Source organism: Ambystoma mexicanum, chromosome 2p (genome assembly GCF_040938575.1).
Source record: "Ambystoma mexicanum isolate Mex_15411 chromosome 2p, UKY_AmexF1_1, whole genome shotgun sequence".
NCBI classification, from domain to species: Eukaryota; Metazoa; Chordata; class Amphibia; order Caudata; family Ambystomatidae; genus Ambystoma; species Ambystoma mexicanum.
The window spans coordinates 15,900,755-15,927,802 of NC_090923.1; the positions used below are offsets into that span (position 1 = coordinate 15,900,755).

The 27,048-nt window shown below is 46.5% G+C and overlaps 1 protein-coding gene across 5 annotated transcripts in view; it reads right to left on the bottom strand.

The window, feature by feature from the left end:
• LOC138566145 (zinc finger protein 282-like) overlaps positions 1-27,048 on the bottom strand; it is a 275,807-nt gene that overhangs the window by 86,468 nt on the left and 162,291 nt on the right. For all 5 annotated transcript variants that reach the window (XM_069643158.1, XM_069643157.1, XM_069643156.1 and 2 more), the window contains exons 2-3: positions 26,540-26,666; positions 1,880-1,990 (exon numbers count right to left, since the gene is read on the bottom strand). In XM_069643158.1, coding sequence (XP_069499259.1) covers positions 1,880-1,990; positions 26,540-26,666 — 238 coding nt within the window. The remainder of the gene's footprint in view (positions 1-1,879; positions 1,991-26,539; positions 26,667-27,048) is intronic.

Below are 27,048 nucleotides of genomic sequence, written 5' to 3' on the forward strand. Positions count from 1 at the left end.
GGGCTCTCCCTGCGTAAACACGCTGAGTAACACCCCCAGGGGGACTATCAGGCAGCGGCCTCACCTCCCTGTCCTCACGGGAAGTGGCTCTCCCTGCGGAAACATGCTAAGTACCACCCCCAGGGGGACTATCAGGCAGCGGTCTTACCTCCCTGGCGTCATGGGAAGGTGCTCTCCCTGCGGAAACACGCTGAGTACCACCCCCGGGGGGACTATCAGGCAGCGGCCTTACCTCCCTGGCCCAATGGGAAGGGGCTCTCCCTGTGGAAACACGCTGAGTTCCACCCCCGGGGGGACTATCAGGCAGCGGTCTCACCTCTGTGGCCTCATGGGAAGGGCTCTCCCTGCGGAAACACTCAAAGTACAACCCACAGGGGGACTATCAGGCAGTGGTCTCACCTCCCTGGCCTCACGGGAAGTGGCTCTCCCTGCGTAAACACGCTGAGTACCACCCCCAGGGGGAGTATCAGGCAGCGGCCTTACCTCCCTGGCCTCATGGGAAGGTGGTCTCCCTGCGGAAACATGCTGAGTACCACCCCCAGGGGGAGTATCCGGCAGCGGTCTTACCTCCCTGGCGTCATGGGAAGGTGCTCTCCCTGCGGAAACACGCTGAGTACCACCCCCGGGGGGACTATCAGGCAGCGGCCTTACCTCCCTGGCCCAATGGGAAGGGGCTCTCCCTGTGGAAACACGCTGAGTTCCACCCCCGGGGGGACTATCAGGCAGCGGTCTCACCTCTGTGGCCTCATGGGAAGGGCTCTCCCTGCGGAAACACTCAAAGTACAACCCACAGGGGGAGTATCCGGCAGCGGCCTCACCTCCCTGACCTCATGGGAAGGTGCTCTCCCTGCGGAAACATGCTGGGTACCACGCCCAGGGGGACTATCAGGCAGCGGCCTCACCTCCCTGGCCCAATGGGAAGGGGCTCTCACTAAGGAAGCAGCAACGACATCTTGGGATTGGTCACAATAATCAGAGCTGGGCTCTGCTTTCATTCAGAGAGAAGCCTTTTAAAGAGATCACTGCGGATCCATGCCCCTGTCGTGAGGATTCATGGGTAGATTACAATGTTTAGCATCCTTCTCAAGTTGCAGCGGATCCCCTATTCACACATATTTGCTTCCTTTCAACATCTATTTCTCGTTCGTTGACTTGACACTGTTGGGTGAAGTTCTTGCAGCACCCAGAGCTTGTTCCTTGGGATGCCTCCATCCTGTATCTCTGTTGCGGACTTGCAGTTTTCTGCGGCCATCTTCCCTCCTGTCTCAATAATCACTGCTTCCGCTTTGATTTCCTTCAATCATTGTCAGATATCGAGTTTTCCGCACTTGGTTACTTAGCATTCCTCGAGTTCTGTGTGAGCACCAGGATCAGTGGACAACGCTGCCATCACAAGTATGTATTCTCCTGTGTGAGTTACCTTTTATAACCTTGCCAAGTCGTTGGGTCGATAAAGTCTGTCCTTGCGTGTTCTGTCAGCGGATCCAGAACAGAAATGTATCTCTAACAGAAACGTCGAGTGTAGAGTTTGTAGGGGGTTCATGTGCTCGTAATGAACAAGCAATGCTTTAACTATCCTCCAGGTTACTGTTTATCTAACAGTCTTTCACCTTCAAGAGTCAGACATCAATCAGTCGAGATGCTGATTTTCATCCAGTGTGTCTTGCATGATCATCTCTGATTCTTTAAGTGACCTTACACCATCTCTCGTTCACTAATCGTACCTGCCCCCTGTCTCCCAATAAACGACCTATGACTGTGTACATAGGGGATTGTCAAGTAAGGGAAGAGCGTGTGCATATGTGTTTATGGTGTTTTCCAGTGTACACATCACATGCATGTCACAGTTAATCAGTTAATATGACTGATTCTTACTCACTTGGGGGGTGATTAATCCTGTGTTTGCTCTCATAGAACTGGTTGTCCACAGGGCACATCTCTGCTTTTTCTTTGGTCCGCAATGAACATACAGTGGTTGCAATAAGAGGCCCTGTTGTAAAAAGTTAATTGAAAGAAAAATGAGTGTTATTACATTTCTACAAAAGAACAAGACCATCACTGGTGTACATTTAATTCAAAGCATGTGATAAACTGCAGTTCAGCACTTAGGCACAGAGAAAGAAAGCAATATTCACACATCTTTTCAGATAAGAGTTTTAGAAAGCAGCAGAAAGTTAAAATGAACACCTTATTGTTCTATGAAGAAAATTACTATTATTGACCATGTTTATATATGTCCATTAATTAAATAAGACTGTGGTGGATGCCAAGGGAGGCGAGTTGCCACTGAAATGTATTAATAAGTCATTACTGAAAGTGTTGCAACTAAACAGACATTTGGCTTTATAATTTGCCCAGGCCCAATTATTTAGGAAGCATTGGGAGACCTGCTCTTGAATAAGAAGCCTTTAGAAGAAGATTTGGAAGTAATCAGTGAAATTAACCAATTAGAAAGATGCACTGTGGCCGAGACCATTGGTCCACAGTAGGAGGAGTTCTCTGATCTTTTCTCCACATTGATTACACAGCTGACATTTGCCTCATCTCGCTCATAGGATTCTAAACAGCAACATGATAGCAAGAAAGTGGCCTCGCATTTGCTGGTTTAATTATCCAAGTTGTAGTTACCCGTAACAAGCCAACCTACACTATCGACCACATCCTCACCAAAGTTGCTATTAGTCACAAAATGCACTCAATGGGCACAGAAGCCCAGAAACAAAGTGAAAGTCCTGCTGGATGAAGGCACAGTCAATAGGCTAAGGGGCTACCAAATAAAGTTGATAAGTGGGGTTTGTAAGAATATAAAAGTGTCCGATGCCCAAAGAGGTTTACTAAGAAAAGAAGCCTTAACCCCAGAAGACGCCATCGGCCAGTGTTCAGTGTGGCAACACTGCCAGAATCACTTTTAGTAACGGGTGTCCTCCAGTCCAGTAAACGGATATTCCGTCATTCTTCCACATTTGGTCATCCTGGAGGTTTTATTTCCAGGAATACAAAGATTCGTAATTTGAATTACTAGTAACACTAGGCCAGCTAGGAACTTGAACCTCTTTTACTATAATGAATTTCTTTCCCCTTGCTTAAAGTCTTTGACAGGGTATTTTCTTGTTTTATTTTTTTTAAACCTTTATTTGACATGCTTGACTTTACAACATGGACAGACGGGCAATATTTAGCAGCATAGGTCTCAACAGAGTGACCACACAGGGTCGGATACAGATATCATGCACAGTTTAGACCACTGGGTTTGGGACAAGGGTCGGGCAACAGTTCGGAAGCTGAGGGGGAATCAGGGCCGTCATCATTTCAGTAATCAATGAGTGCAGGTCAACAGCTGTAGAGCAGACCAGCGTCCTTCCATGTCCGAGGCCCAGGTAACAGAGTGAAGGAAGCCGGCGGTCTATAGTGGGGGCTGCAGGGTGCGTGTCGCTGATACCAGCCAGACCGGCCAACTTCCTATGGCAGCGAAGGAGGTGAGGGAAATCATGAAATAAACAAGCCATAGGGCTCGGCTCAACAATACAGTCAACCATCTGTGACACAGCCTCACAAACTCCCAGCCAGAAGGCAGATATCCTAGGACAGGCCCAGAGCATGTGAATGGATCCTGCATTATCAGTGTTGCATCTAGGGCACTCAGAGGAACGCTCCCTCGACATGCGGTGCAATCTAGCGGGTGTATAGTGGTACCTATGTAAGACTTTAAATTAGATTAAGCGGAATCCTGACTTGGAGGATACCTCATGAGTGCGGGCGCACATATATTCCCAGGTTTTGTCCGTTATGTCAATCCCCAGGTCTCTGCTCCAAGCCACGCATAGCCTATTCAGTGGCTGGCGTGCCTGCTCTTGTAGAAGCCCGTATAGTCTGGACACCCCCCGTGAGAGGAGATGGCTTCCCTAACCGAAGTCAAAAGTGGATCATCGCTCTTAAGCCTCCGACGAAGGCCAGCATAATGCAGCCATCTGCAGGGGTGTGCTCTCAAGGTTTCGGGCAGATCCCTCCACTCAATGAAGGATCTCAATGTGAAGACATCTCGCAGGAGGCCACATCCCGCCGTAGAACAGTGACATGTAGTTGTGGCAGACAGTTCCCGAGGGGGAGGTTACTGTGGAATGGGCAGGGGATGCCAATCTGTTTCCATAGTCTGCCCCAAGCAGTTATTGTCACCCCAGTTGGGTCGGTAGCTTCCAGTTGTCGGTTCATAGGGGGGAGGACTAGGGAGCGGACGTCACAGTGCTCTACCGTCTGGTGTTCCAGTTTTACAGGAGGGTGAGAGCTGAGAGGGTCAAACCAGAATGTGGTAAAGTGAGCTTGAGCAGCTATCCAGCACCTCTTGATGTTTGGGGCAGCCATCCCCCTCTGGTTGTACGGTCTCGCTAGAGTGTCCCATTTCAACCGGATCGTGCCGGAGTGCCAAATGAAGCTGTTAATCGCCAGAGTGAGATGCTTGAAAAACGGGATCCCCAGCCAGAGCTGAACATTCAGGAATCTGTATAAAAGCTGTGGAAGCACCACCTTTTTGAGGAATGCAACCAGGACCAGCCATTTGTGATTGGTAATTTGGTTCAGCCATTCAGTTTCCGTTCAAGTGACGAAAGATAGCCCCCAAAGTTGCTGTTGCTAGCGAGGTCTGGTTGCGTGTAAAACCACACCCAGCTATTTTATCTCTAGCGGGAAACAAACAAACCCTAGGAGGTCTCGTGGTGCCCTAGTAGCGTCAGTCAGGGGGAACAGTTCGGACTTTGAGCAATTAACCTTAAGCCCAGATAGTCTGCCGATATCCTGAAAGATTGGCACCAGGTTCTCATCAGGGGTGCGACGTAGAGCAGTGCATCATCAGCGTAAAGAGAAATTATCACTGGTGCACCTGTGAGTTTCACGCCTCTGTGGGCGTGTCTCTGGCGAAACCTGTAAGCCCGGGGCTCAATATCCACTGCAAATATCAAAGGTGAAAAGGGGCAGCCTTGTCTAGTGTTAGGCAGAATCCTGTGCAGTGCCCTTAGGGACCACTACACACAATTAAGACTACAGGTGGTGATACAAGTTTTACCTTTGGTGCAAGCCCGTACTACTATGTCATAGTGGTAGCAGTGGCAGAGCAGCCAGGCTTATCTCAAGAGTATATGAGCAGTAGCAGAGATTACACAAAGGGACCACAATTACTGTTACTCAAGCAAACACTGACTCAAGGTTTCAGGTAGAAAAATATAAGTACATTTATTTTTAAACCATTCGTTATAAACACAACACTTCTATGAAACTTCAATAAAAACCACACGTTAAATATACTACAACTACTCAATTCACTTTGTACAGTAAGTCTCAAGGTAAGTATCATGTGTTGGGATGAACCGGTATTAGGCACAAAACACATTACCGCGAATACGATTGCGATCACTTTTTGACAGTTCGGTCTACTAACTAAATGCGTATCCGTGACATTAAATGCTACCGGGACAATAACAGACTTAGCACCTGAGATACCCAGAGGGAGTTGGAGGCAAAAATCACAGGCAATATTTTGGTTAGGCAGGCAGAATCAAGAAACACTCAGAGACAGGAGTTCAAAAGTCAAAGGGCCGGAGCCAGGGTCGAAAGACACCGGGGCCAGTTGCCAAAGATCACACGGTCAGACAGTTCACGATTCAATGCAGCCAAAAGTACTTGGATATTGTCAATGTTCGGAAGCAAAAGTTATAAGAAGGAGGGAAGACAAGGGCAAGCCTTGAAAATGAAGAAAAGGGATTCACCCAGTTTCCTCGAGCAGAACACAGTACCTTATTCCAATGGTGCAGCTGGCCAGGGCGGCAGTTGTTCCTTTTGGTTTCCCACAGACCCATGATTCCTGGAGCTTCGTCGAGAAGGAAGGACGTCTGAAGGGGGTCTGCATCAAACAGGGATGAGCCCGGCAGCAGCGACACAGAATAAAAGGTGTGCTCCGTAAAAACAGGAGAGGCTCTTCAGGTGGCTATCCGGCCCACTACAGCAGTGTGCAGCGATTTCGACAACGGAAGAGGATCCTCTCGCTGAAGAAGATGAGCTGGTTATCCCCACCAAGCTCAAGGGAAGAAGACGCCGGACTGGATCTTCTCTGAGTCGTTGAAGGGCATATAGCTCAGGACTGCAGCAGGGCTTCACCGGGACGGGGTAATTGCAGCAGCCGTCATTCTCTCCGCTTCTCTTCGGTTCCTTGTAGTTCCAGTGGCGACTCTGACTTCTAGCCCAAGAGACCTGCCTTTTATGTGAAAAAACCCCATTCACGCAGCCTGGCTGTCAATCACCCAGCAGGGGGTTTGTCCAGCCCGGACAACTACCCTGGCCAATTATGACAAAGTGCGACTTGGGTTTCCTAGGATACCCTGTGCAGGGGGTGACTACACCCTTCCCTCACATTCAGCCCACCTAGACACCCACGCGCCTTGAGTAGAGCTTCTGAGCAGAAGCCCGCCAAAAGACAGTGAACAAACAAGGCGAACCTGGTTTGCCGCGCAAAGTAAAACACAAGAAGGACTTTAACAAAAAGAAATGGCAAATAAACCCAACCGGAGCCAAAAGAAAGATGATTTGGTCAAGCAGGTTCATGTTCGGGGCTAATATAATAGCCAAGAACAGTACCACGTTTATCTAATATAATCGAGGTAGAAAATTTAGGGTAGAAACCACTGCCACCAGCCAAGTCTAAATGTTAAAAGAGCGAAACAATGCTCTAGGAGGTACAGATAAAAAGAGATACGAGTTAACCCTTTCCAGTACTCCCTGGAAGATGGGGTGTACTGGATCTGTGGTAGATTGACTAAGTAAAGTTAATGGTAACTTTACATTTTTCTGGGGGACAGTAGTCGCCTCAGAAATGGAGTCGAGGGAAGTCTCAAAGACACCCATGCCACGGCACTGAAGGTGCTGTGTGACACACACAAAGAAGGGGGCTACTGAAGTGGTGCACTTCAGAGTCCACACTCACAAAAACAGATGGAACCACATAGCAAAACACAGGTAAGAGTGGGGGAAAAGCTCTCACTCTTACCAAGTGGAAAAAAATAAACTCCAGAAGTCCAGAAAAGCTGCTGGGGGACTCACTAGGTGAGGGAAATTAGCCATAAATGAGGATTCTACCTGACATCTAGTCCCTATTGCGATCTCAAATTGGGCAGACTGAAGGTCTCCAGTGCAGACACTGGCCACCTGGGAAGCGTACAACAGTTTCACCCATGACCGGAAACGGGGGCCTTCTCCAAAACAGCCCACAGAAACCGCCACAAGACCAAATCAAAATCCTTCTGCATATCCAACTTTGTGGCTACGGCCTGAGTCCTCTGATCTATCCTGGCCAGGATGTTAAAGTGGCGTTGTAGGTTTAGCACCATAGAGCGTCCCAGTATAAACCCAGCCTGATCCGGGTGAAAGATAATGGTCATGTACGGGTTCAGTCGGAGGGCCAACACATCTTGAAATCACTATTTATCAGTGAAAGGGGCACATTGAGTGACTGGTTTATCGGGCTTCAGCAGCACAGAGATAACTGCCTCATGTACCGAGGGGGGGAGATTCCGGACCGCACATGCCTCTTCTCACACAGCAGACAGATGAGGTGCTAGCCGCCCTTTATAGCGCTTATAAAAATTGGTAGTGAGCCCGTCAGATCCAGGGCCTTCTCCGCTGAGAGTGAGTCAATGGCGCTCAGTATTTCTTCAGTTGCAAAAGGGGCGATCCAATGTCTCCCTGGCTTCGCCCGATAGCACTGAGAGTGGAAGCTCATCCAGAAACGTTTCAATATCAGATGGGGGCACGAGTCATTGTTTGCATACAGTGATTCGTAGAAGGAGCAAAACACCCCGTTAACCTTGTGAGCAGTGTGGACCAGAGTACCATCTGCCCTCTCGATCAGGGGGAGGTGGTGAGTGCCGCTTTCCTGACGTACCAGTCTGGCTAGTAGTCTCCCTCACCATACTGTCTGACCGATTGAGGATCATCAAGGAACTTACGTTCCTGATCCACATGGTCTCTAAAGGCATCCAGGCTGGCTCTAATCTTGCTAAGTGTGGTAGTGGATGGGGATGAGGCGTATTGCGCTTCAAGTTGGGCAGGTAGGTTCTCACTGTCGTGGATAGACCTACGGATTGCTCTAAGGATCTCAGCTTCTTTTGACAGAACGACACCCCGGATATAAGCTTGAAAGGCCTCCCATAGAGTGGCCTGCGAGTCTACCATTCCAGTATTGATTACAAAGAATTTGTTGATACTCAATCCGAGCTTGGACTTAAAGACAGGGTCCAGCAGTGCATTCAGCTTAAGTCTCCCTGAACGCGCCAACCCCCCTCCTCTACCCCAAAGCAATGAGATAGTGACTGGAGAATGGTCGGAGAAGGTCCTGTGTAGGATCAACATCCGGTCAATCCGTCCGACAAGAGTGTCAGACAATAGCTTTCCGTCAATCAACGAATGGGAATCGTGCACAGTAGAGTAGAAGGAAAACTCTCGGGACAGAGGGTGCAGTGGTCTCCAAGCATCGACCACTCCCAATGAGGTCTGAGCCTCGAGAATGGTCCTAGCCGCCCTTGTTTCATTTCATTTCATTTCATTTTTATATAGCGCCAGTAGCCCAAGGGCATCAGGGCGCTTTAAACGAACAGAGACACACGTAGAACACAGAAAGAGGCCAGTCCATAGCTGAACCCTGAAGATGTCCCTGATCCAACTTATCCCGGTTCATCATCTGAAGAGATATGTTTTCAAACCCTTCCTGAAAGCAAGAAGGTTTGTTTCAGACCTGAGTGTTTCCGGAACACTATTCCACAAGCTGGGCGCCTGAACCAAAAAGGAGCTGCCCAACCCCGATTTCAGCTTGAACTTGGGAACGATCAACAGGCATTTACCCCCGGAGCGAAGACTTCTACTGGGGGTGTGAAGCACTAACCTCTTTTTTAAATACTCTGGAGCAGAGCCATAAAGGCATTTATGAACCAGGCAGAGAGCTTTAAATTTTATACGATCCTCTACTCTTAGCCAGTGTAACGCCATTCTATCTTTAGTGACATGGTCTCTTTTCCTCAAATTTTTGATCAGCCTAACCACGTTATTCTGAATCACCTGACAACTAGAGACATCCCTAGAGGAAGCCCCTAGCATCAGGGCATTACCATAGTCAAGTCTTGATAATATAATGGCTCTGGCTATGGTAGCCATGTTGCCCTCATTAAGGTAAGGCTTAATGGCTTTCATGAGCCTTAAGTAATATGCTGTGTTTTTTTGTAGATAGCTAGTCTGAGCATGAGAGTCTACCACTGCGTTAACCATCATTCCCAGGGTCTTCACTTTCTGGACTACCTGGATAGTGGCTTTCTTGATTTTAAATGACTTATACTCTGCCCCCAAGTTGGCAAGCTGACGACTAGATCCAAACAGTATAAGCTCAGTTTTGGAGTCGTTCAGACACATCCAATTTGTCTGCATCCAAGCATTAATTATCTTATAGACCCTGGCTATTACTTCACTGTCTGCGTCATGATGGCTGCCATCCAGTTCCAATATGAGTTGGGTGTCGTCTGCGTAATTTGTAAACGACACCCCCTCCTTCACCAGTAAGCTGCACAGAGTGCGCATGTATATGTTGAACAGCATTGGGGACAGGCTGGCCCCTTGTGGGACTCCAAATAAAATATCACAGGGATCGGAGAAGCTACTGCCCCAATGGACTCTGGCTTGACGGTCCGAAAGGAAGGACAGAAGCCAATCTATGGCTCCTTCTGAACATCCCAAATTCTCTCTGAGTGCCTTGATGAGAAGGTGGTGATCCACCAGGTCAAAGGCGGCACTTAAATCTAAAAGCATTAACACTCCTAACTTGCCTTTATCTATTAAGCTAAGCATCTGGTTCTGCAGATCCAGCATGGCTGTTTCCGTACTATGGGAGGCTCTAAATCCCGATTGTTGCCGATGCAGGATCTCCTCGTTTTCAACGAATTGTTGCAGTTGTTGTGTAGCAACCTTGTCCAATAGCTTGAGAACAAAGTTTGAGTTGGTTATTGGGCGAAGATTTGCAGGATCTTTAGGATCCAGACCTGCTTTTTTGACAAGAGGGGTGATAGTAACTTTCTTAATGTCTCTCGGCACTGTGCCCTCTTTAAATGAGGCGTTTACTATTCTCTGAAGAATGGGCGCAAAGGTAGCTTTATGTTGGAGAATGATGCTAGGAGGCAGGATATTTTCTGCACAAGTGGTTGGTTTCATGTTGTTCAACACCTCTAACATCTCTGCCCATTCTGTTGAGATGGAGCTAAATTTGAAGAACTGTCCTCTGACAAGAGTCTCCGTTAGTGGGGGATCAGTGTCTTGTTTAGCGATAAGTCTGGCTTTGATAATGTTCTGTCTTGCTTTTTCTATTTTTGCTTGAAAGACCTGTGACACCTTGTTACAATCCTCCTCGGAGGGCATGAAAGGCGGGGTGAGAGAGGCCGGCTTTTCCATGCTCTTCAAAATATCGAAGAGCTTGCTTGTCTTATTTTCTGCCTGCTCAATTTCACTATTGAGAAAATCAGCCTTGGCTACCTTAATCTTATCTCTATATTCCTTATCCTTCAATTTCCAGTTCTTTTTACTCTCCGTGGTTTTATCTTTAGTCCATTTCCTTTCCAAAGTGCGTTTTTCTTTCTTCAAAGAGTTGAGCTCTGGACTAAACCATTTTTGGCTGTTGTTATTTTTCCTAGCTAATTTTGAGATGAGCGGTGCCTCTAATTCCACTAACTCTGTAAGATGCTTATTATATTTATCTAGAAGGTTAGTACATGAGTCCTGATCCTGAAATGAGTCCGCTATTTTATCCATACAAGTCTTAAGAAGTAGCGCATTTAGATTATTGAAGTTTCTCTTAACTATTTTAATATGAGGATTGGGTTTATGTGCATAGAGTGGTAATCTTAAATTGGCTGATATTAAGTAGTGGTCACTCCATATACAAGGAGTGGTTCTGCAATTTTGTAATAGTACATTATAACCACACAGCCAGTCTAACTGGTTTCCCTGAGGGGTGGTTGGATCCATATTGAGAATAGAAAAATCCAGGTTATTCAATGCTTTTTCCAGGGCTATAGGTCCCTTATCCTTCTTATTCCCTCGCCAAAAGTTTACGTCACCCATAATAACTGTAGATACGTTATCAGATCTCAGGGTGTTTAAATATGAACAAAGTTCCGAAGAAAAGTCTGAGACCAAAGCTGGTGGTCTGTAAATAGCAATTAAATTTAAGCAATTATTGGGTGAGAGCATTAACTTAAAGTGCAAAGCTTCGCATCCACTAAGTCCTAGAGTAACCTTAAAAAGTTTAAGGCTGTTTTTGGCAATAATTGCCACCCCGCCGCCTCTACCCTGCTGTCTGTTTTCAAAGTAAAAACTGTAGCCATCTGGTACAGCCTGTTCACATGTGGGACCTACTGGGTCCTTGAGCCAGGTTTCTGTTAAACAGAGAATGTCAAAATTGTTGGAAGTAATCAACTCCCCAATATTGGTAGCATGTTTGGTTAACGATTGTGTGTTAAGTAGGCCGATATTAAGGTCTGAGAACTTCCCCGTATCCTCCCGTACTGAAACAGTGACCAAATTTCCCTCCACCTCATCAATTAAAACTTCATCCCTCTCATGTTGACCTGTTTCTCTCGCTACTCCTGTAGTCAACATGGCGCAGATCTTGACTTACCTAAGCCCCAGGCTCCCCAAATCCCGGGTACTGACACAGGTGTGACGAGTCCCGGCTCCACCAACTCCGACCCGTCCGGCCACGGACCGGCACAGACCGGCTTGCCCCCTTCGCGCCGGCGCGTTCGCACCGGGTTTAAACTAATGAGGCAGCAGAGAACTACAAGGCTGCTGGATTGTGTAGTTCAGATGCCCAGGCAGCACATGCAGGGAAACAAACAGGCTAAAATCTTAGCTGTGTTAATAAAATGCTAAATTTTGGGCAGGTACGTTATCTAATGGCCCCAACTAATGATGACACAAGTTAAAATTCAATTTATAATCAATTGTAGTTTCATGACATTACACACAATAGACCTTCATGCAGTGCTAAAAACGAAATGCAAAAACGAAATGCAACGAAAATAAAACGGCGTAGTTTAAGAGAGACCTGTTAATTGACGCAGCCTGATGACAGACCTGTCTAGGTTGGTGTCAACTATAGTGTTAAAGTCCCGCCCCAAAGTATAGGAACAAGGTGGAATTGGGCTAGTAACGAGGCGAGTTGAGAGTAAAATTCTGGGTCACCGACATTTGGCCCGATATGTTTCAGAAGGGCCCCCTTACGGTTCATTAAGATGCCATGTAATAGGACGTATCTCCCCAGTTGGTCTATGTGTGTTGGTTTATGAGTAAAACTGAGGCATCTGTGCAATCGGGTCATCACACCACGGCTCTGTGCGGTATAGGTGGTATAATAATGCTGTGAGTCCCATGACTTAGCAAACCTGTCGCAGCCTCCCGCCAGTGCATGTGTCTCTTACAAAAAAAGGACCCGGGCTATATGTCATTCTACATAAAGCTGTCATTTTTCACATCTTGACAGGGTTGCCCAGCCCTCTAACATTCTAGCTCATGAACACAAGGCCTTCATTCGCCATGTAACCGGTAGACAAATGCCAGCTGTGATCTGGCTGAGGCCAGAAAAGGGTAAATCTTGGTGTAAACAAACCAGAGATGACATTCACCTCGTTGTCCCAATTGCAAGCCATGCAGTTCTTTAAACATTTGTCCCACCCTCGCTCCCCCACCCCCAGCCCACTCCCAATCAGAGCAGTAATTCCCAACTGCCCTTCAACCAATGATCACAACAATTGCAGCACTGCATGGAGGCTGTGCATCAACCAAGGCCGGCTCCGGCTCAGACGCGAGACATAAAAAGCATAATATAGAGCACATATCAGAAGTATCAATACAACATTGTAGGTATCATTAGTGTAACCTGAGCGGGTCCTATATCAACTTGTGAGCTGAAGTCCACTTAGGAAGGATGTCATGGGGAGTACCCGTAAGGTTTCCGTGATGGTGAAAAAGTAGGCGTTATCGGCATGCGTTATCGGCATGCTCGACTCCTCGCTTCGCTGGATACTAGTACTTGACCCCTAACTCACAAAGTTGTTTCTTGGCAGCCAAAAAGGTTTTGCGTTCCAGCTGGATGGCAACAGAGAAATCCGGGTACAGGTGTATCCTAGCAGAGCCCAGCCGCAACACACCGTTGGCCCTCGCAGCGCACAATAGCGCAGCTCTATCATGATAGTTTAGCACCCTGGCTACGATGGGCCAAGGTGGGGCACCAGGCTTGGGTTTCGCAGCTAGGGAACGGTGGGCCCGTTCAATCGCAAACTGTGATGAGAGCTTGGAGCTGTCTAGTAAATAGAGATGGATGCTTTCCACGTAATCCATCATGGGCCCATCGATATTATCCTCTGGCACTCTGATTATGCGCAGGTTATTGCACCTTGACCTGAATTCCAAATCTTTGTTTTTCTTGCTGGATCTGTCTGGACAGCGAAGTGACCTCAAACCTGAGCGCCGCAATATTATCCTCAGTCGAGCTCACCCTGGACTCCACCTCAGTGACTCGGTCTTCTCCATCCAGGCTTTGATCGAGCTAATTGTCCCACTAATATCGTCCAACTTTGTATGTAGCGTTGTGAACCCCTCCCGCATATACTCCATCGTCCTCTGAAGTGTGGTAGGTTCACCCGGCATTGAGGGGGGGCTTCGGCCTCAGGATGAGCCTCAGTAGGCTTTGGTGTTGACTTGGCAAACATGATAACGGAGTTAGGTTTCTTGCCTGCACCTTTAGTCATGGCCGCACAAGGTTGTGTGTTTAATTACAGCAGGGTGCTTCAGGGAGGAGCCGGCACCAGTGAGCAGGATAAGTGGATCGGATGGTTCAACCTCACCGAGCATGAAGCAAGGCCAGAAAGCCAGTTCGGCAGCAATGTTTGAAGAGCGCAGGGGTCGGTGTGCACAAGTTGAGTGGAGGGGGCCGTGGACAGGGTGTGGTTGCAGGAAGCCCTCCTCACAATATGGTTCCACAGCATCACCTCCCCAGGGTCTCAGAGGTCCGGACAGTTAAGGGTAGCTACCAGGTTTAGTGGCACATCACAAGGTCGAGTACAGGGCAGCCGCGGGTACCACGAGACCATGGGGAGACCGGAGGCCGGAGTATAAGGGTGATTAGAATCCCTACACCTGGGGCCAGGATACAATGGTGTACAGTTCACTCGCCGTACATGAAGTACAGGTGTAGACCTGCCCCTCTCTTCATGCCATAAGATGATGATGAAGGCCAGGGACCCCGGGGGCCATCCACAGATAGGGGGGGCAGATCACCCCAAGCGGGCAGGGCATGACCTCCGACAGCCCAGGTAGAGCAATGGGGCAGGAGCTCTGCAAGAGGAGGAGGCCGGCACCGGAACCGCCGCCCGGCACTCCGCAAGTATCGAAATGGAAGCGAGGTGAGTCACAACGAGATGTAATCCCACTCTCACCTTCAGGCCCGGAGCAATAGCTGATATGGATCTAGAGCAGGGTCAGGGAGTGTCGAAGCTATCCGTGGTTGAGGGGGCCGGGCAGCACCAGGAAAGAGGCTGCAGTCCCAGCGGCTCAGGACACTGCCAAACAGATAGATTTGTTTGTTTGTTTATTTATTTGGTAATGCGCACCAAACCCTTAGATAGTCGGGCGCAACAGTTTACACAAGAAGTCTTAAGCTTAGTTACAGTGCTTGGCACAAAATATGTACAACAGAGATACAGACATGCATGACAATACAGAGCATAATTTAGAATGTCAGAGGACACTAACATGTTTATCTATATGGACATATATCCAAGTCATATTTATAAAATGTACAACATATAATTTTGTAATAATATAGCATATACAAACTTCTAGGTGCTCATGCATGCAGAGTTACCTCGAGTGCAGGATTAGTTTTCAGATGCAGGTTAGGTGGGGGCCAGGTGTAGTAGAAGAGGAGTGGATCTGGTTATGTGTCATTGGCGGGCAGCCAATTGAGTTCCTTATGTCTAAATTTAGGGTACGGTTGTTCAAGTCTGAGGTCAAGTGGTAACCTATTCCAGCATTGCGCAGCTTTAACTGGAAAGCTAGTACCTCCTGCTGTAGAACGTTTGAACCTAGGAGTCTCTAACATAAATGTGTTAGCATATCTGGTAGGGTGTGTGGCTATTCTCCTAGTGATTATTTCCATAAGGTAAGGGGGAGCTAGGTTGTTTGGGCATTTGGATGTAAGGTAAACTGTTTTAATGAGGATTCTATCAGTTATCTTCAGCAGGTTGACCTCTTTTCTAAATTTAGTAATATGCTCTCTATGAGGGATGTCCAGTGCTGCTCTCAAGGCATTGTTCTGCAGTCTTTGAATTTTATCCGTAATATATTTATTGGCACCTGAGACAGGGCATTGCAGTAGTCTAGTCTTGACATAATCAAAGCATTGGCTAGAACGATGCAGCTGGCCCTAGAGAGGTACGGTCTGGATGCTCGGATACGTTTGCAGGTGTAAGTTGTTGAGGAGGCAAGGGAATTGACTTGCTTTTTGAGTGTGAGAGAGGAGTCCAAGTAGAATCCAAGAGTTTTAACCACGGACATCACCTTGATGGGATTGTTATCAATGTTGAAAGATGTGTAGTTTGGGCTTAGTTTTTGGATGTTTTCTTCAGAGCCTAGGATTAGTAACTCCGTTTTATTGTCATTCAGGCAGAGGCCATGAGATACCATCCATGCCTGAATGAGGGTGTAAATCTTGTTCACCAAGGCTAAGTCTGCCTCAAAGTTGCCCGAAAGGGGTATGAGAATCTGGGTGTCATCTGCATAATCTGTGTAGGTGACACCTAGTTTGTCCAGCTTGTCAAACAAAGGCTTGGTGAAGATATTGTACATGGTAGGGGAGACACAGGATACCTCTGGGACCCCGCACGTTATTTTGAAGGGGTCAGCAGATGCGGAGGTGGAGAAGACTCGCATAGTGCGGTTGGCTAAGAAGGATTGGACCCAGGCTATGGCATCTCCAGTGAAGTTGGCGGCAGATTTAAGGTGGTTGCATAAGACTGTATGATCCACCAGATCGAAGGCTGCCGACAAGTCCAGTAGGAGAAGCAGTGCTGTTTTTCCATTATCCTTTAGTTCCTCAATTTGTGTCTTAAGGTCGAGCAAAGCTGTTTCCATGCCATGGAGGGGGCGGAAGCCAGATTGCCGTGTGCCAAGTAAGAAATTTGCTTCCAGGTATTCCTGAATTTGTATGTAGGCAGCTTCATCTAAGATTTTGAGTAAAAATGGCACAGTTGTGATCGGTCTATAGTTCGTAGGGATGGTGGGGTCCAGGGTTTGTTTTTAAGTAAAGGGAGGACTCAGGATTCTTTAAGGTTGGCAGGTACCGTGTTAGATTTAAAGGAGGAATTTATGAGCTTAGAGATAAAGAGAGCCATGTCCCTGGCTGCGTCCTTCATAATTTGTGCGGGGCAAGTGTCGCCCTTGCAATTTGAAGGTTTGAGGGAGAGTATTATTTTCTCTGTGTCTTTTATGGAGATAGTTTTGAACCTGAAAGGTGTGGTTGTTCTAGTCTCCAGAGGTTGGGATGTATGTTGATCAGACGTTGATACAGTATCTTTTTTTTGTTGCAATTTTGCATTGGAGAGAGGAGATTTTGTTCGATAGGGCATTTTGTATATTGGTGCACCATACTTTGTGGGGCAGGAGCAAGCCCCGAGAAGGAACCAAAGTTTACATCAGACTCCCAGGTGGGGAGTGCATGCAGCGCGGAAGGTTAAGTTCTCTGAAGGCAGAACAGAGCAGTCGGGATGACTGGTCAATAGCCTAGGTCGCATGCCGCCCAATTTGCAGCTTCGAGGGCAGAGGCATCAGCCACACAATGCCGGCCGGCACATGGAGCAGGGTAGGCACAGCAGAAGTCACTCCACTGCAGCGGTCGTGCAGGGAGTCGCAGCTCGGCCACAACCCGGCAGCACAGGCCCATTGCCGCCCGCGGCACGGCCCAAAGCAGGGGCCAAGGTGTCAAGAACCCCAATGTGCCACAAGTCTCCCAGCGGCAGGGAGTCCAACGGGCATTCGGCCCTTCCTCCTGGCTCGGCAGGGGTCAAGAAATCCTCCAGGTAGCAGGGTCAAGTGCCAGTTCTCCACCACGGCCCAGGCGAGGTGGTCCACAATGGTCTGAGTCATCAGACGAGCCGAGCGGGCAAGGTCACAGGGGAAAACAGTCCGGGGCACAGCACGGAGGCATCCTCGGGTGTCAAATCGGGGTCTTATGACGATGGGTGTTCAGTCTTCTCGCCGCTACGCTGTAAAGTTCTGTAGTGCCAGAAATGGGGTAGTTTGCGCAGTTTGAATCTGACAGTCACTAAGAGGAGAAACTCTTTCGGCCATCTTGATTTGTGTGCAACATTGCCCCCTCAGGCTGTGTTTACTTAACCCACCAACCAGAGGTCACCCTCCTAAACAACAACAAGCCGAGGCCTTTCCTTGGTCTCTGGCTCCTTCTAGTGTTTAGAAGGCAGAATCAAACTAACTTTTTGTCTCTGCTCCATCATTTGCAAGTTGGTCCCTGCCAGTGTCTGGGTTATAACCCTCAGCAGCCTCAATGCCACCTCTGTCCACATGCCTGATTTTTTTCAGCCTTTCGGATATGTCCCTAGTGTACAGTATTCTCCCTTAAAATTCTGCTTCAGCTCTCTGCCAGCATTTGTTCTTTCTTAGGTTCCACTTCCATTGACTGTATTTTACAAATGATCCCCCCTTTTTTCAATCTACCCACTCATGCCCCGTTTTCTTACCCTTCCATCCGCTCTTCCTCCTACTCATTCACACACCTTTCTCTACTATACCTCAGTTTGCTTCATTAGTTTTGGCTATAAGGTGGCGATGAAAATGCTATCTTTAAGCCAAAACTACTGCCATTAAAATAAGATCTTTAACATAAAGGCTTCAAATATGGGCTTTGAATGAGGGTCTCTAATGCTTTTCAATGCAGATGATATATGAGGAAGGATATGGGTTGTTTGGGTATGTGTCTCACCCATTTAACACCCATCTCTAAGTCAAATCTATATGATTTTCCTCCCATTCCCACCCATCTCCACCTTAAACCACATCCCTTTTTGCACTCTTTACTTGCATTTGTATTGTGTGCCGAATTTGTCAGCCCTTTTTACTTCCAAAATGGTGACCACCATGTGTCAATGTTAATAAAAATTATTTGACTTGACTGAAGCTTAAAAAAGACGTTACTATAGCTTTTAAGTTATGTTACATATTTTAATGTATGCTGTACTAAAAATAAACAAGTAACTGTTATAGCTACATTTTGTTCTACAATGTCTCTCAGCATGTCCATGTACTTGCTTTTGGGCGTGGTTTATTTATTTATTTATTTATAAAGCGCACAATGCAGCCATGGGGAATCGTGACGCTGTTACAATGAGGCTTACTTAGTTGCATGTCAACAAACAGGAACGCCTGTCTATGGTTCTTGGTTACAGTGAACCTAATACAAGACAGTTAATGGTTGCTTAAAACATTGACATTGTGGGAAAAAAAGATACAGTCCGAATGGTTCCATGGTTACAGAGGAGCCAGAGATAGCTCAAGACCTTCCTGGGGTCGAATTAAGTGATGGCCTAATGTGGTGGCGTGAACTAATTGAAGAGTTTCGTTTTCAGTGATTTGCAGAAGGATAAGTGTGAAGTCCCATTCCTTAGGGGTAGAGGGAGGGCATTCCAATGTTTAGGAGCTATAAATAGGAAACTGGAGGCTCCCACTTTGGCCCTTTTTAAGGTGGGGCAATAAGCTGGTTGAGGTGAAGCGATCACTTGGGAAGGAGGAGGTGGCTCAGACTACTTATTCTGAGAGATACGAAGGGGCTGTGAGTGAGAGGCACTTGTGGGTTATGGCTAGTGTCTTGAATAATATACGTTCTTTGACCGGGAGCCAATGAGCATTACGCCTTGCGTGGGAGATGTGCTCCCTTTTGGAAATACTCAGAGCTGCCCTGAGCGTATTATTTTGAAGGATTTGTAGTCTGTTGAGATTTTTGGCAGAGGTGTCAGCAAACGGGACGTTACAGTTGTACAGTTTAGCCCCAATGGTTGTCTAGTGTTTTCTGCTGTAAGTAGTACATGACTGGATATGCAGTTAGTGATGTAAGTATGATGCAATTAAATCTCCAGTCTGTGTTTGTATCTCGCAGGCAGCCATTTTATTTCAGCGTTAGAAGAGAGAGGTACGGCTATTTATTTTGTAGTGCCAGGCCCCCGCGCCGTCTGTCTCTCCTTGCTCAGCTCCAGAAACTAACTGGTTTTCTCTCTGTTGATATGGATCCATCTACGACGTTTCTTGTTTGATACAGTCGTGTGGGGTATTTAATGTGCGCGTTAAGGGCATGACATTGCAAGCATGTTTTGCTTGTTGTAGGAGTGCTGTAAGCTGCCATTGAATCCAGTGGAAACGCGATTTTCCCTCATAAATCCAGGTCAGGTTGGCCATTGTTTCATTATTTATAAGCAATCTTCAAAACGCTAATCACTTTATTCAGTAAAGTGAACGGGGCAAGCCATATTACAAGTATCTATCGCACGTATTCCGGAGATTATCACAGATTAATGGCTGCAGGAAAACAGACAGCATATTATTTCTGAACTTTACCTCTTTTCCCTGTCAATGTGTGTAGTATTTCAGCCAATGTTTATGATTTTGTCTTTCTGCCCTATATTTTAGTTAATGCCAACATTGCATCCATGTGTTTTCATTTTTCTGGACGCACACCATTTGAGCTTCCCTGGCAGTGTTTGCTTTTTTCTGCTCAGTTATACCTCTATTCACTAATTTGAGAGGAAATGCCAGGTGTATATATATGCTTTCAAATCAAACGCTGGTATGAAACATACCTGGTGCAGTAGACATTTCAGTTGCCTCCCCGTACTTTGTTTAGATATTTTTGGTCAGACTTTGCACATGGATTTGAGCTTGAAATACATTTGCGTCTGCAATCTGATATGCAAATGTCTTTAATCCGCTCGGGCTTCCTCAGACTTGGATATGGTGTGGTATAATCAATAAACATTTACCTTGGCATTGCAGGAATGTGGCGAAGACGTCGAGATGGCCTGAGGAAATGACTCAGTAGGAAACAATATTGCGCTGTTGCTTGTCTAAATGACGCGCTCTTCTAAATTGGTTAGGTGTGTTTATCCTATGCACATATGGTACACATAGGATAAAGGTTACCGGTCTATATGCCGATTTGCCCGGTGTATCTCATTTGAAGAGAATAGCGTATTCTGATGGCCACGTTCTTCTCAAGTAGGCAAATACTGTCTCTGAAATTTGAGGCGCGCTCCTTAAGGTCATTGTTTATGTTGAAGAAGCGAGCAATGGTGTGGTGTGTGCATTGCAATCCGTTAGAGAAGTGCTCTTACATGGCGATATTTATATTTTAATTCTTTCTCTATGCATAGTACAATTTATTTTGTTTACATTGAAACAGAAAGGGACAGTTTAACACAAAAACATTAGAACATGCATTGTAATTATAAACACGAATGTTCAAGGCTTGCATTGAGTTCTGTGGACTCCCGCTCAGTATGTGCCTCTTAAACGCGATACAATAATAGACTTTGATAGAAATGGGGCCCCTACTTTGCACCTTTACCCACCGCCCCAAAACAAAAAACCCCCAAAGGAATGTACTTTTAATAATACATAGCCTGAGAGTGTTCGATATTGGTGCGGTACAGTGTTGTTAGATGAGTTTAATCTATGGTTTGTCTTTTGTAAGGAACACATGGTGGCAATATTAAGAAAGGCACAAGTGCCCACATTTCAAAGGTGTTTATTGAACTTTCACAAGGGTGTGATAAACGCCTAATCTAAACCTAAATCTACAGATAAGAGCAAGCTAGGCCCATCAAATAATAATAAGCCAGTCCTAGTGGAGTCCTGTCAAATCAAAAAAGGCCTACACTAAAAAATAATGTTGCCATTCCTTACAGCTAATTTACAAATAGTCTGGGGTGAACTTCATAAAAAAGAAAGAAGTATTCACAAGTCAGGATGATCGGGCCGTTGGCCTCCCTGCCCCACATTTTCAGCACAGGACAAGGCGGTTCACACTCTGGCTTCGGTGGCACGAGGATACAGTTCTATTTTCACAGTTCAGGACCTCTTATGTCTAAGTCTCTATGCTTCTTGCAAGTCTCTTGACTCAGAGGGCCTGGTGTATACAAAAACAACACGCAAACATTCTTTTTCTTTTTACGAGTATTCACTTTGGGCGTTTGCCCTGAATACTCCTCTTCCGGGCTCAGATCCCCTTCAAATATGTTCAGATAATTTCTTCTCAGGTGATTCACGGTTTATCCTGGATCCCCCTCAGCCGGGTTCAGATCCCTTTCGCTTGGTCAATTAGTCTCCCCCAGCCGGGCTCAGACCAATTGCGATGTAGTTTAAACTATCAAAGACTTTCAAATGTGCACAGGATTTAGCAAGACCCATTGCATGGCCACTTCGATCTCAGTATTCCTTTTCTCACACTCAGCATCAGTTGGATGCCTAACAGAGACCTTTGAATGGGCGCCCACGTGGCGCCGGGCCACTTTCTGTATGGTATCTTGGGTTGCCTCCCAAAGTTCAATCACAAAGTTCAATTACTTCTTAGGTTCCAATTATACTTGCGTCGCTCCTTGCAATTGCCTCACACACTGTTCTCTTTGTACAATGTTGCAGCTTGCAACATTAGTTCAAAACACAAGCTGATTTGTTATCAATCTCACTGACTCACCGGCCATGCTGCCTTTTCTGATGCCACCTTGTTGTAGGAGCCAAGGGTAGTACCACAGCAGCAATCAATCACTCCTTCCCGCCTCGGTTATTGACGCGGGAGAGTCCCGGGTACCTCTGACATACTGTGCAGGTTTTATCAGCCTTAGTTACTGGTGTACAGTTGCTTACTTTCCAAGGCTCATGAAAGAAACGGCCTTTAGAGGTCAAGTGTACTTACCTCCTTGCAACTTTCTCTGGTCTCGCCACCATCTCCTTGTATTAAACTGCCACCTTGGAACTGCTGTTTCCTTGTGTGCTTTGCCTCGCTCAGAGTGTGCTTTCATGCTCTGCCTTTTATCCGTGTGGGGAAGTGTGATGGAAGTCAGGTGTGTGTAATAATCTGTAATTGCCTGATCTTGCCTGTCCATGGTGTTGGGACATGTTAGGAATATGGCTCTGGTGTTAGTCCATTGTCACTCATGGTGAACTGTCCGTAAGAAAGAGTTTGTGTTGGAAAAAGGGATGGGGGTTGAATTCCTAGGTATTCTACCTGGTATGATGGGTAAAGGGTGTTATTAGGAAGGGGATACCGCGTCTCACCCTCCGGTGTCCCACTGTTACGCTCACCTTGCCTCTGTGGGGGCGCCAGGTGTTGCTGAAAGTGTGATGTCTGCTTGGTCTACTCTGGGATCAGCTCCTACAACAAGGAAATAGCGATCAATGAAATCTGCCAGTGTTCTGTAGTTCCCACTATTCCTGTGTCTCTGCTCCCTTGGCTTTCCACCCTGGAATTCTCCTCACCTTGTGAATATTGTAGGCAAGCTCTCCGTCCTGCTTGCTCTCAGCAGGGGCGCAATGTCTGTATTTCTGCGTTTAGGTGGAACCAAGTTGTTTCACTGGTTCGCAAGACTGTTAAGTCTAACCCCAGACCCGCTGCGGCGATGACTTTGTAGTGACTCTATACTTGTTGGTTTGTCCTTTGCTAATCCTTGTTTTTTGATCAACAGTTCTTTCCTTTTTAATGCGTGGCTTGATTTCATCCAGTTTGCGGTATTAATACCTTTTCGGCGTGGATAACAGATGGAGGGAAGAGTCTGGTGCAGGTCCTTCACACCTGTACTGATGTGGTGAGTATGCGTGTGCTAAGCTGGTGAATATTTTGCATTTGCGGATGCGCCGCGTTTTCCAACACTGCTTGCATATGCTTACTTGTTGTTTCTTTTCTCTTGCAGGTGCCGGTTACTTCAGATGCAGCAATCCGCTCTGTAGGATGAGACTGCCACGGTGCCTTGAACGAGCCAGGAGCTCCGGATGACCCAGAAGAGCTGTTGCTGCGAGCCAGGATGTTCAGAAAGGAGGTTCCAGGAGAGTGTAGTTCTGCTGAGTTTGACTTGCTAGAGACGATCAGGGATTCTAATGCTTCTTCTTCTTTTGCTGGTCGCCAGTCACGATGAGCGTTACGCTGCTATCAGCAGAATAACGCGAAGCACGGTGCAAGGCAGGGGTGTGGCTTATATAGCCAGCCACACCCAAATAAGCCAGTCACACCCATACACTGGGCTGCGTGTAGACAAGGACCCTGGCTCAATACCCCGCTATGTTGGAGGAACAGGAAGGCACTATCGTAGTGCCTTAGTGTGTGGCCACATTACTAGATTGAGGTGGCAGAGTGAAGGTGAAACTGTGTTTTGAGGGTGAAGAAGGCATAGTGTTGTGTATTTCATGTATCGACAGAGGAAGCGGGATACAGAAGTCACTTCTCTTAGGGGAGTTTGTAATGAGGCTAAATAGGTTTTCACGTTAGCCCTTCTAACCTCCCGTTTGCGTTTATAGGATCTGTAGGGTCTGTGATGAAACTGGCAGGCCTGGGAAACATGCTAAGGCTTTGGGAACTCCAATATATTTTAATTTCATCAATTAATCCAAGCCTAGGATCGCCTCCCTCGTGGCCAGGGGAAGGCAGACGCTACCTGATCAAGGCCCCTTGGGTGGTGTCAGGAAGCATCACATGGGAGGAGACGGCTGTCATCGGGAAGTGGTGACCCCTTTGGGAGGGACACAGTATTCATCTTCTTGTGAGGATGAGTGTTCTGTAATTGCCAAATATCTGATGGCATGCTGTCATAGCACAAGTTCCTCTCACGAGGAAACCCAAGGAAAGTTCTGTGAAAGGTTACCTAGACAGAAGAAGTTGTAAACCTTGAAAGTACCTGAAGCAGATGTGTCATCCTCTGTCTTGGGTAGAAATCTTAGCCCTAATGTTAAGGCACACATCACTCATGTAACATCCTCTAAATCTAATAACATCCAGTTGAACAATCAAATATAAATAAAAACGCATAAAACACTGGCACCCATCATGGATTTCAAGATCCATAATGCCTGTGGTACTGGGACGAGGAAGAAGGACCAAGAGTCAATGAGGATCAAAGATGCCGCTGAAGGGAATATGCAGTCTAGTTGTTTTAAGTCAAGGCACCTGAGCGGGACTTTTAAACCTGAAAATGGACCACAGCTGAGGAACAGGAATGGAGCAGTAGAAGCAGAAGCCGTCCGGAATGACACAGAAACAATTGAGCTTCAGCAGTTGTGCGAATGAGAAGGCATGCGGTTTGCAGAATACGCGCAGAAGGAAGTGGAGGAATGGTCAGCAGCAGGGAGAGAAGCCCAACTGTGTGGGTGACGTGCCACCAACCTGACATGAGTTCTCTGCAGGTGCTGGAGAACACAGAGACCCAGCGGGGCCGGCAGGGCTCAAGAGAGTGTCCATACAGGTGGTGGCAGGTACATAAGAGCTGTCAATCAGAGTACAGATCCAAAAGGGTCCACCACAGCAGCAGGGAGCAACAAAGAGACACCAAACAAAGCCAGTGAGTTGGCCTTCAAGAGATGGTAACCCCCGGGGAACTCGAAGTGGAACGTTTGCTAAAATCAGACTATTTCGAATACTGAGCAAGTAGAATAAGAAGGCAAAAATGGCGCAATTCTCCATTTATGAAAGGCCAACTTGGGGAAACCTGTAACCCACATTGCCAACAATGAAGAAGCTAATCAGAAGATGTAAGAGTGCAAAAAGGGTGCAATTCTCTATTTATGAGATGTCAACTTGGGGAAATCTATAACCCACATTGCCACCAGTGGAGACACTATAAAAAAAGAGATAAAAGGGCAACAAGCACGCAACTCTCCTTGCCGGAGACACTAGTTTGGGGAAATCTGTAATCATTATTGCCACTAACAGAAGAGACAAATTGTAGTAGTATGAGTTTTTCTTCCTAGAAGGAGGGTGAACCAGGACATAGACCACTTGTATTTAGTCCTGGTAGGTGAGTATACCAGGAAAGAAACAGTTGATTTGCATAAATGTGGTTGTGGTAGAAAGGTGTTGGGAAAGACATTAGTAACTTTATCATTTTGACAAACTGTTGCATCACAAAAGGTAATTGCTGTTCTAGCTTGAAAAAAGCATTCCATTAAAAGAATAATTGTGATATGCTAATATTTTCTTTGAATCCTGAGAAAGACATTGGGCATCATTATGGGTGCGACAGTAACCGTGCAGGTAAAATCGGCAGGTTGCCGTCAGACCCATAAACAGGCACTGGTGCCTGACTTGCCGGTAACACCGGGGTATTACAACCTCAGGAACCGGAAAGTCAGGCGTTTGTATAATCTTGTTCCCCATTTCTATAGAGTCCCCTAGAACTCTATGAGACCCACAAAAACAATGGCACCGGTAATCACGGTACCGGTGCTTCCGTGAAACTCTGTGGGCGGGCCCAGCAGAGTTGTACTTTGTCAGTCCAGAAACAACGGTGCAGGTAATCTTACGGGCACTGTTGTTTCCAGACCGGCAAGGCTATAATGAGGCCCATTGTGTAGAGGAAATCAATTGCCTTGGTTTATGAACTATTGTTCTATGAAAGAGAAATTTGCCTTACCAGGAAGGATACTGTGAAAGAAAACAACTGCTTTGGTTTTTGAAGAAGTGTTTGTAAAAGACATTTACTTTACCAAGTGGAAGAACACAGTGGATGGAAAAGACATTTTGTGTTGAACTGAACAAAACTTTGTTGTACTTTTCCAATGGAGCCCAACCCGAGTCACAAGGAGTACTTTGCAAAAACTACAAATTTGAACTTTTGCACTGTTTTGTTGAACTGAAGACAGCCACATATTCTGTGTACACTTTTGTTCTATGTATTAGTGTGAGGGTCAGAGACTTTTTGGACACTAGGTCCTCTTTCTCTAGTTTTAGTTTGCTAGTTAGGAATATTCTCATTAGGATAGGAAAAGATAGGGCTTTATCTCGTCGCATTTTATTTAAATAAGTGGCAAACATTGAGAAAATGATAGCTTAGTGTCCGTCTCGCTTTTCTGACCCCTCACAGTATACTTCCCCAATCCCAGGTTTGTCTCCCTCATCCCCAAAGCCACCCAGGGTGCAATGTGGGTTACGCAATGTGACTTGGTCAAAACCTCCTTTTTATGTATTTATGGCTTGTGCCAATGGAAACACCAATACTATATATTTACTGTTAGCATGTTACGCTGGGCCATAAGCAGAATCAGCACATACACAGACCCTCCGTGTTAGAAAAATCAACATGGAAAGATGGTAGTTTCTTAGAATAAGTCAAAGGGAGAAAATAAAATGAAAATCAATCACAGAATCTTGAAATAACAAAGCAGTCACAAGATCCATTACAACACTCTGTGACTTTACCCAGAGAGATCAACGCTTGGTGGATTTCCTTCATCACATTCCTGTAAAGTTCCTTCTGCCACTCCTGTAGAAGCTTCCACTCCTCATCAGAGAAACAGGCAGCGACATCTGGGAAGGGAACCTGGGCCTGGAACAGAAATATGACATCACGTTCTCATCGACTTTACTCCACGGACTATGGTACATATTGCACACAGAACTATATGGGATAGAATGTTACTTGCTCTACAATTCCTCTCGGCTAACCTCTTCTCTTCAAACACTGGGCAAGTAAATATCCCACCGAAGTCCCATCAGCACCTTCGATCTCCAAGGCAATGGAAAGACCTTACCTCAAGAAGTGGGCCATTCACAAAGGAACATAAACAAAAAGGAATCAGAACTGAATCTGGTCCTAGGTGTACTACCCCTTGCTCTCCAAACGGAGTTGCTCCAAATCTGTTGCAATGTAATTATATTAATTCCAAAATCATCACACCGCACTCAATTGATAAGATCATGAAGATTTC